The sequence below is a fragment of the Scomber japonicus genome, chromosome 9 (assembly GCF_027409825.1).
Source record: "Scomber japonicus isolate fScoJap1 chromosome 9, fScoJap1.pri, whole genome shotgun sequence".
In the NCBI taxonomy this organism is placed as follows: Eukaryota; Metazoa; Chordata; class Actinopteri; order Scombriformes; family Scombridae; genus Scomber; species Scomber japonicus.
Window position 1 is genome coordinate 19520301 of NC_070586.1, and position 16861 is coordinate 19537161.

Consider the following 16861-nt stretch of genomic DNA (forward strand, 5'->3'; position numbering starts at 1 on the left):
ATTGTTGTCTGGTATTTAATGTTTCATTCATGCTTATGTCTTAAGAACCAAAATGTGCCGTCAGATTTAATAGTGAGAACAAGAAACACTGATTTTCACATGATTCCTAGCTGAAAGCCTCCCTACTTGGACTGAGCTTGCAATTACTGGTTGTAGTGCTTCTTGAAGGCTCAAATGTAATGTGAAAGTCTCAAGAATAAACATTTAGGATTTTCTTACAGTATAAAAATTTGAATCAGATGATTAAAAACTGAACAATCACTGTGGAAAAAGTCAGAGCCACTAAATGTTAGAGCTGCAATGATGGAATCATGTTTTGATTACAAATGTCCAAATTCTCTTATTTCAGCTCTTTATGTGAATATTTTCAGTGTTTTTTAGTCCTCTGTAACAGTAAACTGAGTATCTTTGGGTTGTAAACTGCTGGTCGGGACAAAACAAGACAATTGAAACAGACTTTTTTTAAAAACCATCTTCTTACCACCAGCTTCAAACAACTAATCCATTATTCCCGAAAATAATCATCAGATTAATCCATAATGAAAAAAATCATAATGAAAGAAATCATAACAAAAATTGAAGACAAGCTATAACATCTTTCTGAAAAGGAATTTTTGTTGAGTGACCAATGAGGGGGATCAGCTCAAAAATAACAACTACAACTCAAAATGACCAGAATAGTCTTATATTCAAGCAGTATTTTGAAAACAAATTTTACAACAGTGCTGTATAAAATCAATATTAGCCCACAACATAAATAAGTTGTTACAATTTAAACAGCAAAGGCAGACCTAGATATAACAATGCATGGGACCAGTGAAAGTTTTTTTTTTTTTTTATAACAAGTCAATGTGCTTAAAACTGTTGTCATTGCCACATAACACGTTTTCAATCACAATAACTTTCAGATATTTCTTTTCGTCTCCCATGGTGAGTCACATAGACGTAATAGAAAAGATCTGAGGTGTAACTTTAAAATTTTAAGGAGATATTTACCTAATAAAGTTAAGCACGACTTTGATCAGACATGTAATCCCAACAAATGGAATATAAAATACATGAACTGACATTATTTATTTTAAGGAACAGAGCCCTTCCACATCTCTAATTTCTAGTCCTTCAACCCAAATACAAACTTGGTACAACTGTTTTTGAGCCAATATTAGATTTAAGGATGGCTTACTCTCTGTACAGCAAACGCCCATCTCCTCTCACTACTCGTCTAAAATGACAAAGCTGATAAAAGCAAACACAATATCTACTCTTTCTCACTCTATACAGTGAGGTTTAATAACAAAGAAAAAATGCAACAGATTTTTCACAATCAAATGCAACCAACATGGGGAAAAACCTCGGCTGGCCAATGTAGATTGTAGTGACCCAAATGCTCTGCGGATAAGGAAAGAGATTTCTCAACTTTCTTGCATTGTGAGTATGTTTAGTTACAACTCCCCATTTCCTGGTTATTTCAGTGCACAGTCTGGGCTGAAAAGTGGACAATAGATCAGAAGTTATGAGATGACGGGGGTAGAACTGCAAAAAAAGGACACAATTAAAAAAAGGAACAGAATTAGAAATTATTTCAAATATTTGAAGGACTTGAGGTTTGCTTAAACTACATGTTTAAGCTGCTTCAACACCTCCAATACAGATAGTTTTAAGCAACACAATGAAGCCTTTCTTTAGGTCATTTCTTTTACCCCTCAAAAACTTTTCAAAACACATACAACCTTTATACCCAAGATGCATTTGCATAAAGTCTCTGAGAACAGCAGTGCTGAATGACGCCACAGATTGTACAACCTGGCATAATCAAATATCTGATCAGCACTGCTTTTCTCATTGACTCTATACATATGAGCCAGGTATGAATAAACAAAGTGATTAATCAGATCCCAGGGCTCAGAGACTGTTACGATCCAACACGTGTTGTAGTGGTCTTCCTGTCAGAGAAGAAGCTTCTCAGCAGGACAACCTGGCTGATGCTGACCACCAGAAGGATAATGGCCTCTCCGATGGACCAGAATGCCACGCGGGTGTTGAGGTCCTCCGCCCTGCTGCGTCCCTGGGCCTCACGGAGGCGGAAGTGTGTCTGATAGTCGATGACAGACTTCAGGGCCTCATGGATGGACACGCAGGCTGATTCCATCTGGAAATGTTTGGAAAACAGAAACCAGCATATTGAATTTGTGGCTGAAAAATAAATAATTGTCCAACTAATAGGATCATTTTAAAAATTACTTTCATTCAAACTTGTGAAACGAAGTCAGAATTTCCCTGAATTGGGCTCTGAAAAAGGGTGTGATGTAACATTTCTGATGTAGCTAATAAATATTGACATATTGTTAACAGTATATAAGATGATTTGACAGTGTGTAGACTGGACTTGATGAAACATTCAAATGATAACTTGATTTTGAGAACACAAATGTCTGTAAACATATGATCAAGGACCTTTTATTAAAACTGAAGAGAGCAACATGTTTCACTCAGTGCTCAGGCTCATGAAAAAGTAAAAGCTTTATTTTTTATTTTTTGGACTGAATATAAATCTTGTACAGTAGTTGCCAGCTCCTCTATCACAACAGTACATGCTGTATACACCAGTTATTTTCATTCAGAAAAACAAAGTCCTGTGAAAACATAATGGGAATAATAAAATATTATTGATTGTGTTAACAGTATTTAGAAACACAAACACACACAGACCAAATGCAGGTACTAACCTAATAACATATGTGGAGTTGGGGCATAAGACTTTGCTAAATTAAAAAAAATATGTCTATCCTGTTTACAGCTCTAGATGCTCTTGTGCACACCCACACAGATGTTTCAGTCATTACGACGGGAAAGCTCTTTTCAGGCTCCAATTGGGTGGAGCCTCTCTAGGAATTTGCAAAGGTCACAAAACTACATGTACTAATTTGACCCACAGAGATGTAAGTTGGCCCGCCCCAACAGGTGCAGTGAAACGATCAGCAGAGTGAGTGTGCAAAAGTGCATCATCTCATGTTGTTTCATGTGCTGCATGAAAATGGGACTGTAGCTTGTTAGTTCAAAATCAAAAACACATTTAGGTGTGCAGTGTTACACAAAGCAAATACTATGTGTGCAAATATATTCTACTTTACACAAACACACTAAAAACACACTCACCTGGGTGAGAGCAGTGACTCTGTTCTCATTGGGGAAGAGTGGAGGGTCATCGCCGACCTGGAAGTCAAAGTAAACCGTCTTATGGGTGAAGGTTGAGAACTCGTTACTGAAGCAGAACTTGTAGGTGCCGTTCTTGGCTGCTGTGAAGGTAAAGCTATCATATTGCTTCTTCATCTCCTTGTAGAGTGTAGTGCCTTCTGGGTCCTCCAAACGACAGTCCACATCATAATGGCCGCCTGTCACCACCTAGAAGGACATAAAGACAGAAGTAATCAATCAATCATTAATGACCACACAACAGTGTCAGTGGAATTCAGGGATTAGAAATAGGAAAGATTTGTAAGCTTGAAAAGTTATCGAGAGTGAAATGTGTACAATGTCTGAAATCAGGTACGGTGCCTGAAACATTTTACTCTTGAGAATTTGCTTTCAGTGCATCATGGAGGGTAAGCCTAACTCAATAGTGTCAATAATATCAAACATAGACAGATATCAGCATCACATAAATTAATAGCACAACAGACAATAACAGATGCCAGACTATGGCGGTACTGGGCAGATTCCAGCTATGAATGTGTAACAGTGTGAGTGTGATCAGGGCTTTCTTGAAAAAGAGAGCATTGCTCTGTGAAAAGCTTCCCTGAATAAATAAACGTTAAAACAAACCTGGAAAAAACACAGATTACCACAAGACAGAAATTACAGGCAATATTTACAGATTGACAAAGAGGTTTTAAGCACAGGTGCGTCTGTCAACTTTAGTGAGTGGAGTTCAGAGTCCTAATTACAGTAGGGAAAAAAACGTTTTTGAAACGGGAAGATTTGGTTGGCAGGGACCTGTAGCGCCTCCTAGAGGGCATAAGCTAGAAGAGGTGCTGAGCAGGATGAGAGGGGTCAGAGATGACCTTTTTTGCTCTTTTGATTGAGCATTTGTGACATAGAGATTCAACAGCTTGGGTAGGACCAATAATCTTGGATGATTTTTTGACTACATGCTGCAGTTTTTTTTTGCCTGTGTGACTGTCTGTGCTGTTGTACCAGATCATTAGGGATGAATATGCTCTTAATGATAGCCGTGCAAAACTGAAGGAGGAGTAAAGCACTGGCGTCCTATCTTTATTCCATTATACCCTGTGCCAAGTAGTACAGTGAGAAAGAAGAAGAGTGGATCATGTGGACAAAATTAATTTCGTATGCCAGTCGCGTCCAATTCAGTCAAGTTTGATCTTTTTTTTTTTTAACTGGAAAAAAGTCCCATGACCTTCTAAAAATAAATGTTCTGGAGTATTTCATTTTTCATGCTTTGTCAGACTTGAAAACTACAAACCACAAAATACCTGCTACTTTCTAGTTTCAGATAATTCAGCTAAAAGGTGAGACAAAATACTGCTCTCTCTAAATGTGAACATACACTGAGACTGTTGTAATATTTGCCTTGAAAGGACTGTTTGGTGAATTCAACAGAAAAGCAAAAAACCCTGAAGAAAACTGGAAAACTGCAAGATCACCGGTATTGTGTAAAGGCTGCAACAAAACAAAGAGGCCACATACTCTTTCACTTGTGTACAATAAATAATAATTAACATGTAGAGCTGCAACAATTTGTCAGTTAATCCATAAGTTTGTCAACTATTACATTTAATTATCTGACAAATCGATTAATCATTTTGAATATTTTTTTAGGAGCAAAATTATCCCAATTTTTTGGTTCTAGCTTCTTAAATATGAGTATTTTCTGGTGTCTTTAGTCCTCTGATATCAAACAGAATATATCTTTGGGTTGTGGATTGTTGTTGAGACAAAACAAGACAATTGAGGATGTCGCTGATTTATGCTTCAGCGTCTGCTTTTAGAAACAGTGATCAACGTGTTTCACCATTTTATCAACCAATTCATTAATCAAGACAGTAATCAACGGATTGATCTATAATGAAAATAATCATTTGTTGCAGCCCTATTCATAATTATTTATGCTACAATTAATAACTGGGAAAGATTCAGACCATTTTATAATTCCTAGAGATTGACCGTTTTATTATAAAGACAAGATCTGCCAATTTACACTCACAGTATTGAGCATCAGTACTACATTAAAGGATGCGTTAACAATTTTTTCAAGTCTGTCTTGTCTATCTGTCTCTGTCACTGAAAGAGGTTTTCCTCGCTGTAATAACTTCTTCTGTTCATACTGGCTGTTACAAGATCCCCTTCAGTGTTGGGAGCCAAAATCCACAGTGTCTCCACATAATCATCATGCACGGAAATGCATTTAAAAGTTTAGATGAAGCTTATATGAGGCTTCAGCAATCGGAATCAGTCATATCAAGTGGATATCTGCCATATTTACAGTCAATTATACAAATACTGAAAGATATCTACCTGGTTTAACTAATTCTGGATAGCTGAAATGTTGTATTAGCTTCAGGTAAACTTCGACTACAATATACTTTTGCACAGGGGGAGTCTTGTTGGTTTTGCCCCCCATTATTTACATTGTAAGTGCATTATGGAGGGATCTTCTAATGGTCAGTGAGAACAGGAAGAATGAATATGGCAACAAAAAGAAATTCAAATGTTATGGTATTTAGACACCCGACTGTTGTTTGAAAATAATAAGACCTGAAGAACTGTTAACCTGTCTTAACACATAGTAGTACTGATGCTCAGTGCTTGAAGTGTAAAGTAGTTAAGTCCTGTGATTGTTTCTAAACCTACAATGCTGATAATGGATAATGAAAAGGGACCCTAATTAACTATTTTAAAATGACATTTTCCTATAATAACAAGACTTAAATCACACGTACCTGGAACTCCAGCGTACACTTGGTGCCAATGATAATGTCCTCATAGAAACACTGCTTGGCGTTGTCTGGCAGCTCAAAGGTGAGCTCGGAGCCCAGCACCCACCCACAGAGCAGCTGGGCCCATAGCACCTGCAACAGCACCCGAAAGGATCCGTACATCCTCAAGACTGAGAGCCAAAACCTTCAACGGAGAAAATCTGAGTGAACCTGTACAAAAAAACACGAACAGACATCACATTAAAATCCATACAGAGGGAGTTAAAAAAAGAAAGAAAGAGACAAAAATGGTGACAAAGCAAACCCGGACATTGATATTAGCGACAAGTTGTTAGCTTAAAGCTAACTAGCTAGATGCCTGGCCTTAATATTATAGAGCCAGGAAACCACTTGGGATTTATAACATGTCTCTGTGGTCAGTGTATTATGTGCATAGTCGTTATCATTTAAGTATAAGTAAATTGAAACGTTATAATTTCTGAATTATTTGTTTTGTCTCAGTCAGCTTTAGCTACTCACCTCAAACGCTCACCCGGATGCGACTAATGCCGAATGACGTGTCCCGACACAGCAAGCCATTGGCTGTCGTTTCTAAAGCGACGTCCTTTCACTCTCTCCCATTGGTCATAGAAGAAGGGGCGGGACTATATAAAGATCACGTGGGCCAGGTCCTTAGACGTGTAATGCAATAGACTGTAATGCGCATCTTCCTTTTTTCAATACATTCCAACGTGGCTGCTGATATTTATCTGAACATTGGATCTTAAACTGCGGAAATAACGAAAGCGTACCTGAATCCTACATTCAACATGTAAAAAATGGATACGTCATATTTTAGCCTAGTTTGTAAGAAATCTTCAAATCTGATTTACTACAAATTAGGCTAAATGTAGGCTATTATTATGATAACGATTAACATTTACAGTAGGCTATGTAAAAAATAAATACCCGTTTTCAAACTCCAACCCACTGCAACCTATTTTCATTCTTTTTAAAGAATTAGTATTATTTTAGACTACCTCTAGTAATGACACAATTATGTAATTTCCTGGCAGTGCCTCTGGTTATGTAAAGGCCTCTGACATCTTTTTAGAGTATAGGTTTAATTTTTTCCCCCGAAGTGTGTCTTGAAACAACAGTCAGGTGCCCATATGAACGCTGAAAGAGATTTTCCTCACTGAAATGATTCCTCCTGTTCATACTGGCTAGTAAAACACCACCTTCAAATGTGCTTTCTATGTCTGTGATGGGGGGCCAAACCCCACATTGTGCCCACACAGTCATTTTGTGCAAAAATGCTTTTAAAGGTTTATCTGAAGCTATATTGGACTTTAGCAATCACAGTTCAAGAGAGTATCAAATAGCTGCTACATTCATAGTGTTTTTGCGTCTCTGTGTTTTCTTGGAAAATGTTTCCCTGCTGAGCTTTGGTAATAGGATACTTTTTTTTAAAGTGGTTGAAGCTTTATATTAGCATCAGATAAACTTTTAAATACATTTTTGCACAGAAGGAGGATTTTGGATTTTGGCCCTCACCTCTGATTATGGCAAGAAAACCCTATTTCAGTGTTCATTTGAGCATCTGAATATTATATTAGGACAGATTTGGAAAAACTGTGAACATTGTCCTTGAAAGGACAGAGCTTCTTTTGAATATATTTGGTAATATTTTTATTAGACCTACTGTATGTATGTGAATATTGAGATGTGGGATTAAATTGAAGTAAGTCCTTTGAATTTAGAAGAAATTACCATTTCCATATCCACTTACTGGATGCTCTCTGGTGTATTCCGGAATGCTTTGACCTCTGACAGTCAGTTAGGCAATGTTTTTTCCTAATGAGACTGCAGCCCTATACAGAGTTGTCTTTAAACCAACATTTAATGGCAAGTAGAGGTACAATTTATGACACCACCTGTGGCCTAAATACACAACCATGGGGTCAAAGTCACATTGGCCTATTGAATGCTTCTGCATAGGTTTGTTTACCACTGTACTTGGGTAAATGTACTTACTGTTTTTAATAAAATAATACTGATTTTAATATAGTATAATATGATATTCTAACTGTCCCAGAGAGATGCGCATTGACTGCGTCTACATGACAAGTGTGAATACTCGTTTGACCCCAAAACAAATGCTCGCGAGAAGCAGTGCTGCAAGATTACAGCGTAGGGAGGGCTGCATGGCGAGCTGGCAGACAAAACAAAAGCTCCACATTTCAACCAACAGGCGCTGGTCGCTTTTTTATTTTTTGTACACAAAAAAATAAATTTGATTCATCGGTCGTTTCGTTGACCGTTTAACGGCACCATTATAAAACTTTTGCACCATGCCGAGTAGCACATCTCTGCTGGAGGCCGACGAGGGAGAGTCCGAGGTCCCACCGCCGCTAGTGCACGCTTTCGCCGGTATGGGCCTCGAAGAGCACCACGGCACCCACAGCCAGACCCCCGAACAACCCGATGAGAGCGTCTCCTTCCATCACCATCACCACCAGCTCCTCCCGGCTCATTTCAACCTACTCGGTACGGTGTTAGACTTGAAGCCGCTTCATCGGCCGCCCTCGGGAGACGAAGTGAGCATGACGGCAGCGCCCGAAGACGAGGAGCCAGAAGTTGTAGCCACCTCCGGCTGCACCGGTAGCTCGTTGCTAGCGCAGGCCCACCGCCACCAGCTACTCCCGCCGGGGCCGGGTGGCTCCGTGCTGCCGCCCGGGATGGAGCCGTCTCAGGTGGAGACGGTCTTATTATACAACGGAGACGAGCGGGATGATGCTGGAGTCGGTGGCAGCGCCCTGCTACCGCCGACCAGCAGCATGGCGATGCTACCGCCCGGCGTGTACGGAGAGCCGGGCTACGAGGCCGAAGCGGCGTTGTTGTCTCGGCGGAAGAGCGTGAACACTACCGAGTGTGTGGCCGTGCCGAGCTCCGAGCACGTCGCGGAGATCGTGGGCAGGCAGGGTGAGTTTGGGACGGATTGAGCTGCTATAGCTAACAGGCTGGTGGGAGTTCAGATCAAACTTTGTAGGGGAAAATAGACCAGTCAAAAACAAAACACGATACTAACCTGTAACCATGTTACATAATTATAGATTGTTTACATTACATTTTTTAAAACATGGATCAGGTTAAATTCTCCACTTTTTGCTTCTTGATCTGTGCCGTTAGCTTAGCACTCCTCCACAGTGCTAACTGGGTCAACGCCGCCCCAACAGCCTCCAACACGCAACAAAAGTTTACATCACAAGTTTTATCAGCCAGCAGCTCCGTGTGTGACAGCTCCTGTGTATGTGTTATGAATGTTTTTATCTGTGCTCGGCGTCGTGCTTCATAAACGTGGGGCTCGGCTTTGTCTTAGTGTGTTGATGGTGGTCTCCATTGCTTTGCCACATCAGCTGGAGGTTACACTCAGCTCCATGACATAACCGAGACTACCGAGCTCAGCGGAACACGACAGGCTTAAAAAAAATAAAAAAATAAAAATAAAATAAAAAATAAACACATATATATATTCAACGCATTAGTTTGGCCTAATGTTGGGTTTTGGAGGTTGTTTTTGTGACGTGTTTTGAGCCCAGTTGGGGGAGGGTGCACAGACTGCAGTGTTGACAACAACAGGAAATGGCTCTCTGGTAATTATGTTGGACTTTCAACCACAGCAGAAAGGAATATTGAATTTATAAGCTACGTAACTCTTAAATGGCGAAGTAGTGATTGTTAAAAAAGTGTTTAAAGGTTTAGCAATTATGAAATCAAATCAAACAGATATGTTTCAGTGTCTTGTCTTTTTAGCACTAATTTCTATACTTCTACTATAGCTCAACACTATAAGGGAACTGGATGCTAAAAAGAGTGTAAATGTGGAAGATATCAATTTGATATGACTAACTAACAGACTGCCTAACCTAATGTTAGATTAGATTCACTTTCAAATACATTTTTGCACAAAATGACTGTATGAACACACTGTGGATTTTGGCCCCTACCACTTACCGTACATTGAAAGTATATTTGAAGTGGATCTTTTAATAGCCAGTAGGAACAGGAGTGACTCTTTCAGTTTTCATGTAGCTGACTTGTTTTAATACAGAAAAAATGTGAACCTATCCTTTTTAACTACAAGTGGCTTGTTTGTGAAATTTGAGTATCAAACTTTAATTTAATGTTTTAAAACATTTTGTAATAACCCAACTTATTGGCATTTGATTTAATAGCTTCTCCTGCTCTAAATTCAAGTTATAAATTTAGAGGGTGGCTTACATTGTACATAATTTAAAGCCGTTTGAGGATAATTTGTGATTTTCGACTAAACAGATCAAGTTGATGTGACTAACCATCTATTTCCTGTTCTCTCTTGAACTTGTCTCCAAAAGGCTGTAAGATTAAGGCCCTTCGAGCTAAGACAAACACCTACATAAAGACACCGGTTAGGGGTGAGCAGCCTGTCTTTGTTGTAACGGGACGCAAGGAAGATGTGGCCATGGCCAAGAGGGAGATCCTGTCTGCAGCTGAGCACTTCTCACTCATCAGAGCCTCAAGAAACAAAGCAGGCCCACTGGCCACAGCGTCCGGTCCAGGGACCCCTGCTCTACCTGGACAGACGACTATTCAGGTCTGAAAGCATGTGATTATGAGTCATTATGAGTCATTATGAGTCGTTTAGAGGTTAAAGATATGAAGCTGACATTATTCTGCAGTGAACCACATTAAGTGCTGTCATTATAATATCTCAGGTTTTGGTGTGTTGCCATCTCAAAGTGTTATGTTTTTACTATATAAATAATGTATTATCTTTTCAACCATATAGGTGCGGGTGCCATATCGTGTTGTCGGGCTGGTTGTGGGTCCCAAAGGTGGGTTCTTAATTCATTCTGTTTTCAGATTAACCTTTTTTTTTCACTCGATTCAGGGGAAGAGTGTTCACAAGACATCAGGTTTGTCATTTGTTTTCACAGTGACTGTAGGTGTGAACAGAAAAGACAGACAGGTGTGCATCAACATACACTATCAAGGCCAGAACATGATTTAAGACTATCGACATGTTTCGTAACAGCAGAGCGAGTCTCACTTCCTTGTCAGGCTGATAAAAGGACTTGTGAGAGTAAAACTGTCATTTGGCAATCAGGTTTGGAGCAGGTTTTTCTAGATCGTTTAGATTATTTAGATTTTATGTAAACAATGGTAGAAACGGTCTGAGTGTTCATTCACAAAAGGCTAAAATCCCTGAAATATGTTCTAAGTAGTTGGGAATAAAAACTGTCATCAGGTTATTTTCTTCATATTTCATTTTTTACTTTGCATTTAATGTTTTGGACTACAATGTAGTTGACATAAATAGTTGCATATATTTTACATGAGATGAACAAACTAACCACATTGCTGTGATAGCCCATACAACAGATTACTTTTCAGATCATAAGGGAAATTGTGAAATGTTTAACTGATTATATTTTGTTGCCAACAGCCTCAGAATGAGTTTTTTAATATTTTCAGCTTCACTCCAGAAGTTGCATTTTGCTCTCGTCGAGTCATTAACCTCTTGCCCTGTTGACATTGCCACCCCAGTGTCAGAAAGCCCTGGGGTTGATTTGTAAATTGCATTGCAGCAGTTTGCAGCCATGTGTCATTTAGGCTAGAGAGGGTGAGGTAACAAGCTGAAGCAATGGCACATACACATATTCAAGAGGCAGTGTGATATTGTAATATTCAGTACTTGCCGTCTATAAGCGTTAAAATGGGAAGTGTCAGGTTCATTTATTGAGTGTACCACAGGACTTAAGTATTTTTTTTTTTTTTTACATAGAGTACATCTTGTTAAAACTTGAAAAAGTACAGTAAACCTACAGTGTCATGGTTAAGTAGGGCATGTTTCACCAGGTGACCAAGATTTCAGTGTTAGAAAAACAAGTGTAATAACTGAAAACATGTACTGGGGGACTTTTCATGGGCTGTATAGTCAAGTTGACACTAGACTCACAGGTCCGTTTCTAAACACTTCACTCACAGGAAGGAAGGTCACAGGAGGGCAGTCTCTCTGCTTTCATGGTTAAAACTGGGGGGAAACAATTTTAGAGTTTAAAAATGTGCATTGCAGAACCAATCTAGTGTCTTCTTTAACATCCTATGTCATCCTATGTCACACTAAGTTCGATGGTGAACTCTTGGCATTCACTTAGCTGTGTAACCAGAGCACTTATTTAAACTTTGTGTTAAACTTGCACTTAAGTCAAAACATTTTGGGTCATCATGTCTTTCAGGGGCAACCATCAAGCGCATTCAACAACAGACCCACACCTACATTGTAACTCCGAGCCGTGACAAAGAGCCAGTGTTCGAGGTCACCGGGATGCCTGAGAACGTGGACCGGGCGAGAGAGGAGATAGAAGCGCACATTGCTATCCGCACTGGAACCTGCGGAGGCATTGAGGTTCCAGGTGTAGACAACAATGACTTTCAATTTAATGGGACAGATGTCAGCTTTGAGAACTCTGCAGCAGCAGCAGCGGCGGCGGCAGCGGCGGCAGCAGCAGCAGCAGCAGCGGCGGCAGCAGGGTTGGGGGAGGCTGGGTGGCTCCATGCGGGTGTATCATCATCGGGTGGTGTTGGCGTGCTGCCAATGAGCATCAACGGTACTCAGCGAATCAATAGCAATATTAACAGTGGTGTCAGGATGTCTTCCACCTACCGTAATGACAGCTCCAGCTCCCTTGGCAGCGGCTCCAGCTCAGCTGATTCCTTCCCCGGCAGTGGAAATGGTAACCGGATGGCAGATTTCAGCCCGAACTGCACATTTAATGCCAATTCCAACAACAACAACAACAACAACAACAACAGTAGTAATGGCAGTGGTACAAGTTTCTGGTTTGGCGAGAGTGTCCTTCCTGTGGGGTCTGAGGAGCTGGTCGGCATAGGAGGTGGAAGCTCCTCCTCAGGATTTGACCCATTAACCATCTCCACTGCCCAAGCCTCGCACCCTGCTGCACAGCCCCACATCTGGAGCCCCTTCGTGGACCACCAAACCCTTCAGGCCTTCGATGCTCGTCAAACTCAGGTGGATAAAATTAATCTTTATGGTTTTGAAACTATGTATGTGTTCAGGGCCAGGCATGGAGCAGCTTTAAATTCATATATTACACTTAATTCTATACATTGTACACATTTCCTCTTAGACAACTTCAGGCTCAGAAATCTTTTCTTGCTTTAATCCCTGTGTATTAGTTCCAAAAAAAAAAGAAGGATATTTATATTACAGTTACAACATAAATTGGGTAGATAAGGCGATAAAACATTTAATTTCCAACAAAGATGTTCGGCTTGTAGCAGTTTTAGTTATTTCTAACCTTGAAAATGGCTCAGTTGCCTCTGACCCCTCATATTCCCAGTATCACGTCATCAGATTTCTTGTTTTGTTGTTTCAACAATCAAAATGCAAACATTTTTAGTTGATGAAATAACAATTATCCAAATAATTTGTGGAATCTAATTGTTAAATTATTTCATCACAAGTTTAAATATACATTACTTAGATGAAGAAGTGTTATTTTTCTCTGTTTTCTCTGTTTGGGAAGTAAACTTAATCATCACTGTTGTCCCTCATGTCTGCAGACCAGTCAACCTGGGACGCCCCGGCTCTCCCCAACCTTCTCTGGGACAGAGGCCTTGGAGCACCCTCAGGCCCAGCGGGTTCACCGAGGGCCTTTTGGTTCGGCCGGAGCCATTGAGGCTCACAGGCTCCCCTCCTACTGCTCGGCTTTCTCCTCTTCCAGTGAAAGCACCGCTTCCTCCTCCTCCCCTCCGGAATCCTCCCTTTCCTTTCGACCTGGGTTCGGATCAGCAGGGAGAGGACAGGAGATATGTATCCACTGTATGGATAGCCAGGTGATCGCTGCCTTGGTTCCCTGTGGCCATAACCTCTTCTGTCTAGATTGTGCCACCCAAATATGCCAGGGTCCAGATGCGGTGTGCCCTGCGTGCCTGTCCCCGGTTACACAGGCCATTCAGCTCCGCAACATGTGATTTTTAAATGTATTCACCTTGATGGCTGATGAGGGATCAGCCTTCCCAACACTTCCAATTCATAACGTGTGTAGGGAAAATTTGAAATCTGACCCCGAATCAGTGTTTAGGTGCATCTTCAACTTGGTTTTAGTTGACAAAGGTGAAGAAGAGTAGCTGAATAAGGAATGATCTGTATTTAGGGCATGGGTGAGGGTGTTCAACCCATTCATGTGCCTGCTATTGTGAAGTCTTCTTCCTAGATTGATTGATTGATTGATTGATCAATGGGAGGGTTGGAAGCCCTCTATGTAGCATTGGGTGGGGTGGGGTGGGTCTTCTTTGTTGTTTTTGTTTTGTTTTTTTTGCTCATCATGATTTTTTTGATTCACATTTTGTTCCCCTGAAACATCTACTTATCATTTTCTGCCAACTTATATTTCCAAATTATTTTTTTAAACAAACGTTGAATTCTGTTTGGGTCAAAGTTTTTTTTTTTTTCTTTTTTTGTCTACATCTCAAAAGTTTTAGCCTTTTTAAATTTTGCTGCTGCAGTCGTTTTTATGTGCTGAAATTGTTGCCCTGTCCCCTTTTGCCCTTTGTCTTGTTTATTGTGCTCACAGCAAGAAAATCAAGGAGGAAAAATAGGAGGGAGCAAGTAAATGAGCATGTTTACATATAGTGAGACCCAAAAATGAATATGTATAAATTAAAATGAATAGCAGTATGCTCATGATACCATAGAATTTGAATGCCTACAGTAAACTGGATATATATATATATGTGTATACATGCTACATTACCATGGCAAATGCCACTCTATTCCAGATACTATTTATAATTATCAGGCTAGTGAAGTCTATCCGTGCTTCTTCAAACAAGATATGTTTACATGCTCCAAAACACAAGTTAGAATTTTTGATTATCTGCAATTTGCATGCAAACACACCCATTGAGTTTTTTTAAACTAATGGGTCAAACACGCAACTGTAAAAGTTGTCACACTCCAAATGGCAACTTCCTGTTACCTCAGTGGCGTCACTTTTTCTTTATTTCCCAAATTAGAACTAACAAGTGGGTAACTCCTTTTTTTTTTTTTTTTTTTTTTGTAGAGTACCAGGATGTTAGACCGCACCAGTATCGCCACGTTGCTTTCCATTTCTACTGTTTACGATAAACTTGTGCCTAATTCCGTTCTGAGTAAACAAAAAGAAAACAACAGGTTGAGTGGACGCAGTGTTGCTTTTGTTGTCTTAAAAAACAAACAAACTTGTGGCCTTTTTGGAAAGCCTGTAATTACTAACAACATTATCTACAAATCCAGATCCTGGCTCGAAAGAACACAAGCTGACAGACAGGAAGTCTTAATGTATTTGTCCAAGTTCAGTCTCTTAAATGCATCTTGGTGGAACAAAGGTGATATCACAGGGATGTTTTTATACTTTATGCTTCCTATTTGTTTGAGAGCCCTTTTTCAAGTATTTACTACCTATTTTGTTTTATTCTTTTGACACCGAACACTCCCGCTTAGTTTATTTGATTCATATTTTTTCCTTCTCTATTTTTTTTTCTCTTTTTTTTTTACCTTGATTGCATCCTTGTTTGGGAAACCATGTTGCTGGTTTTCAGCCAGAAAGATATGCACAGCTCGTACCTTTTTGGTAACATTCCTCCTCCCCTGTATTGCAGTCACTTCTGTAGATGGTATTAAGTATGCTTAATTATTAGTACTTAAACCTCACCTGGGATCCAAAACAGCTGATATTCTGTGAAACTCAAATGCGAAGGCGGCTGTTATCTGGAACAATTCCCTGTACTGTACAGTCAGGCTTCTGACTTCTCAGCCATCTCAATAATATCCTTTTTTCTTTCACTTGAATGTTCTGCGCGACCCTGTGGCTGTCTCGTCACATTTTGTGTCAGTTTGTTGGTTAGCGGCCAGCAGAATAATTCCACCGGGATGCAAAATTAGCGATGAAGGCCAGCCGATCGCTTCGCTTCGTCTTCATTTAGCACTGAGTCTCGTCTACCAGGCCTATGCAAAAATCGTCTCAGTATGTTAACAGCTCAAGGAAGCACTAGATAGATTAAACTCATCGGGTTCTTGTTATAGAGCTCAAACAATATTGGGCTTTAACTTGTAGACAGACACATCTCTTATGTTTTATTTGCAGCGTTCTGCTACATTTCAGTCGGGGGTTAACCTTCTAAGTCTGCTCTAATGCATCGATGCTTTGTTTTAATGGTACACACTTAACTTCTTGTGTTTCATCAGCTCATGTTCCTGTGCCCTACAAAGCACAGTCTTCCCCATATCTGCACACTATTGACTAGCTGGGACTCAAAAAACAACCCCCCACCCTCCTCCTCCTCCCCCCTCCCCTTCACTGTGTTAATTCTTCCGTTCCTCTGCCTGAAAAGTGAAGGAAAGGTACAATTTGGTGGAAATCATCTCAAATCTTTTAGCTTTATACACCAGTGTCCCCAGACTTTGTTTTCCAGGATTGAATGTGTAACGGACATTTTGAAGGGGAAGCAGCTGGAATGATTTAATCGTGGACCATGCCGACACTACATGAGGTCAATACTGTTGCTTTACTGTGTGGATGTTGGACTACAATCCCTCCAGCATTCCAGCTCTTAACAGTATTTGGGAGTCATTTCATTGCTGAGCTCTGTTTCTTAAATATTGTCTCTCGGGCGGATGATCGAGCTTACTTGAGGAAATGGAACCAAACGAGTCCCAAAGGTGCAAAAAAAAAAAACACCCCATCTGCTTCTGCCCCCCCCCCCCCCCCCCCCCTCGGGTCTTCTATCCGTCCTTTTTTTGTTTGGCTTTTTCTCTCCAAAGGGTCGATCTCTTTTTGCTCTCTTTCTCTCTCGGAGGGAACGCAATACACTGTCGG

General features: G+C 40.3%; 2 protein-coding genes across 2 annotated transcripts; one reads left to right on the forward strand and one right to left on the reverse strand.

Moving 5' to 3' along the window:
- Positions 1 to 549: 549 nt before the first annotated feature.
- On the reverse strand, positions 550 to 6515 carry tmed7 (transmembrane p24 trafficking protein 7). The gene is made up of 4 exons (XM_053325324.1): positions 6477 to 6515; positions 5961 to 6167; positions 3157 to 3402; positions 550 to 2149 (listed from the first exon to the last, which is right to left on the reverse strand). Exons 2-4 carry the CDS (start codon positions 6117 to 6119, stop codon positions 1913 to 1915), a joined length of 642 nt encoding a protein of 213 aa, XP_053181299.1. The 5' UTR covers positions 6120 to 6167; positions 6477 to 6515; the 3' UTR covers positions 550 to 1912.
- Positions 6516 to 8170: 1655 nt separating this feature from the next.
- Positions 8171 to 14171, forward strand: LOC128364676 (RNA-binding protein MEX3B-like). The gene is made up of 5 exons (XM_053325266.1): positions 8171 to 8921; positions 10334 to 10572; positions 10768 to 10813; positions 12218 to 13011; positions 13566 to 14171. Exons 1-5 carry the CDS (start codon positions 8291 to 8293, stop codon positions 13974 to 13976), a joined length of 2121 nt encoding a protein of 706 aa, XP_053181241.1. The 5' UTR covers positions 8171 to 8290; the 3' UTR covers positions 13977 to 14171.
- Positions 14172 to 16861: the final 2690 nt, after the last annotated feature.

Bases quoted from the DNA above. Each gene is read 5' to 3' on its own strand.
- tmed7 (XM_053325324.1), bottom strand. From the start codon at position 6,119: ATGTACGGATCCTTTCGGGTGCTGTTGCAGGTGCTATGGGCCCAGCTG. The intron at 3,403-5,960 runs GTACGTGTGATT...ATGTCCTTCTAG, and splicing joins AGTGTACGCTGGAGTTCCAG to GTGGTGACAGGCGGCCATTA. The intron at 2,150-3,156 runs GTGAGTGTGTTT...AAACATTTCCAG, and splicing joins GAGTCACTGCTCTCACCCAG to ATGGAATCAGCCTGCGTGTC.
- LOC128364676 (XM_053325266.1), top strand. From the start codon at position 8,291: ATGCCGAGTAGCACATCTCTGCTGGAGGCCGACGAGGGAGAGTCCGAG. The intron at 8,922-10,333 runs GTGAGTTTGGGA...TGTCTCCAAAAG, and splicing joins GGAGATCGTGGGCAGGCAGG to GCTGTAAGATTAAGGCCCTT. The intron at 10,814-12,217 runs GTGGGTTCTTAA...CATGTCTTTCAG, and splicing joins GCTGGTTGTGGGTCCCAAAG to GGGCAACCATCAAGCGCATT.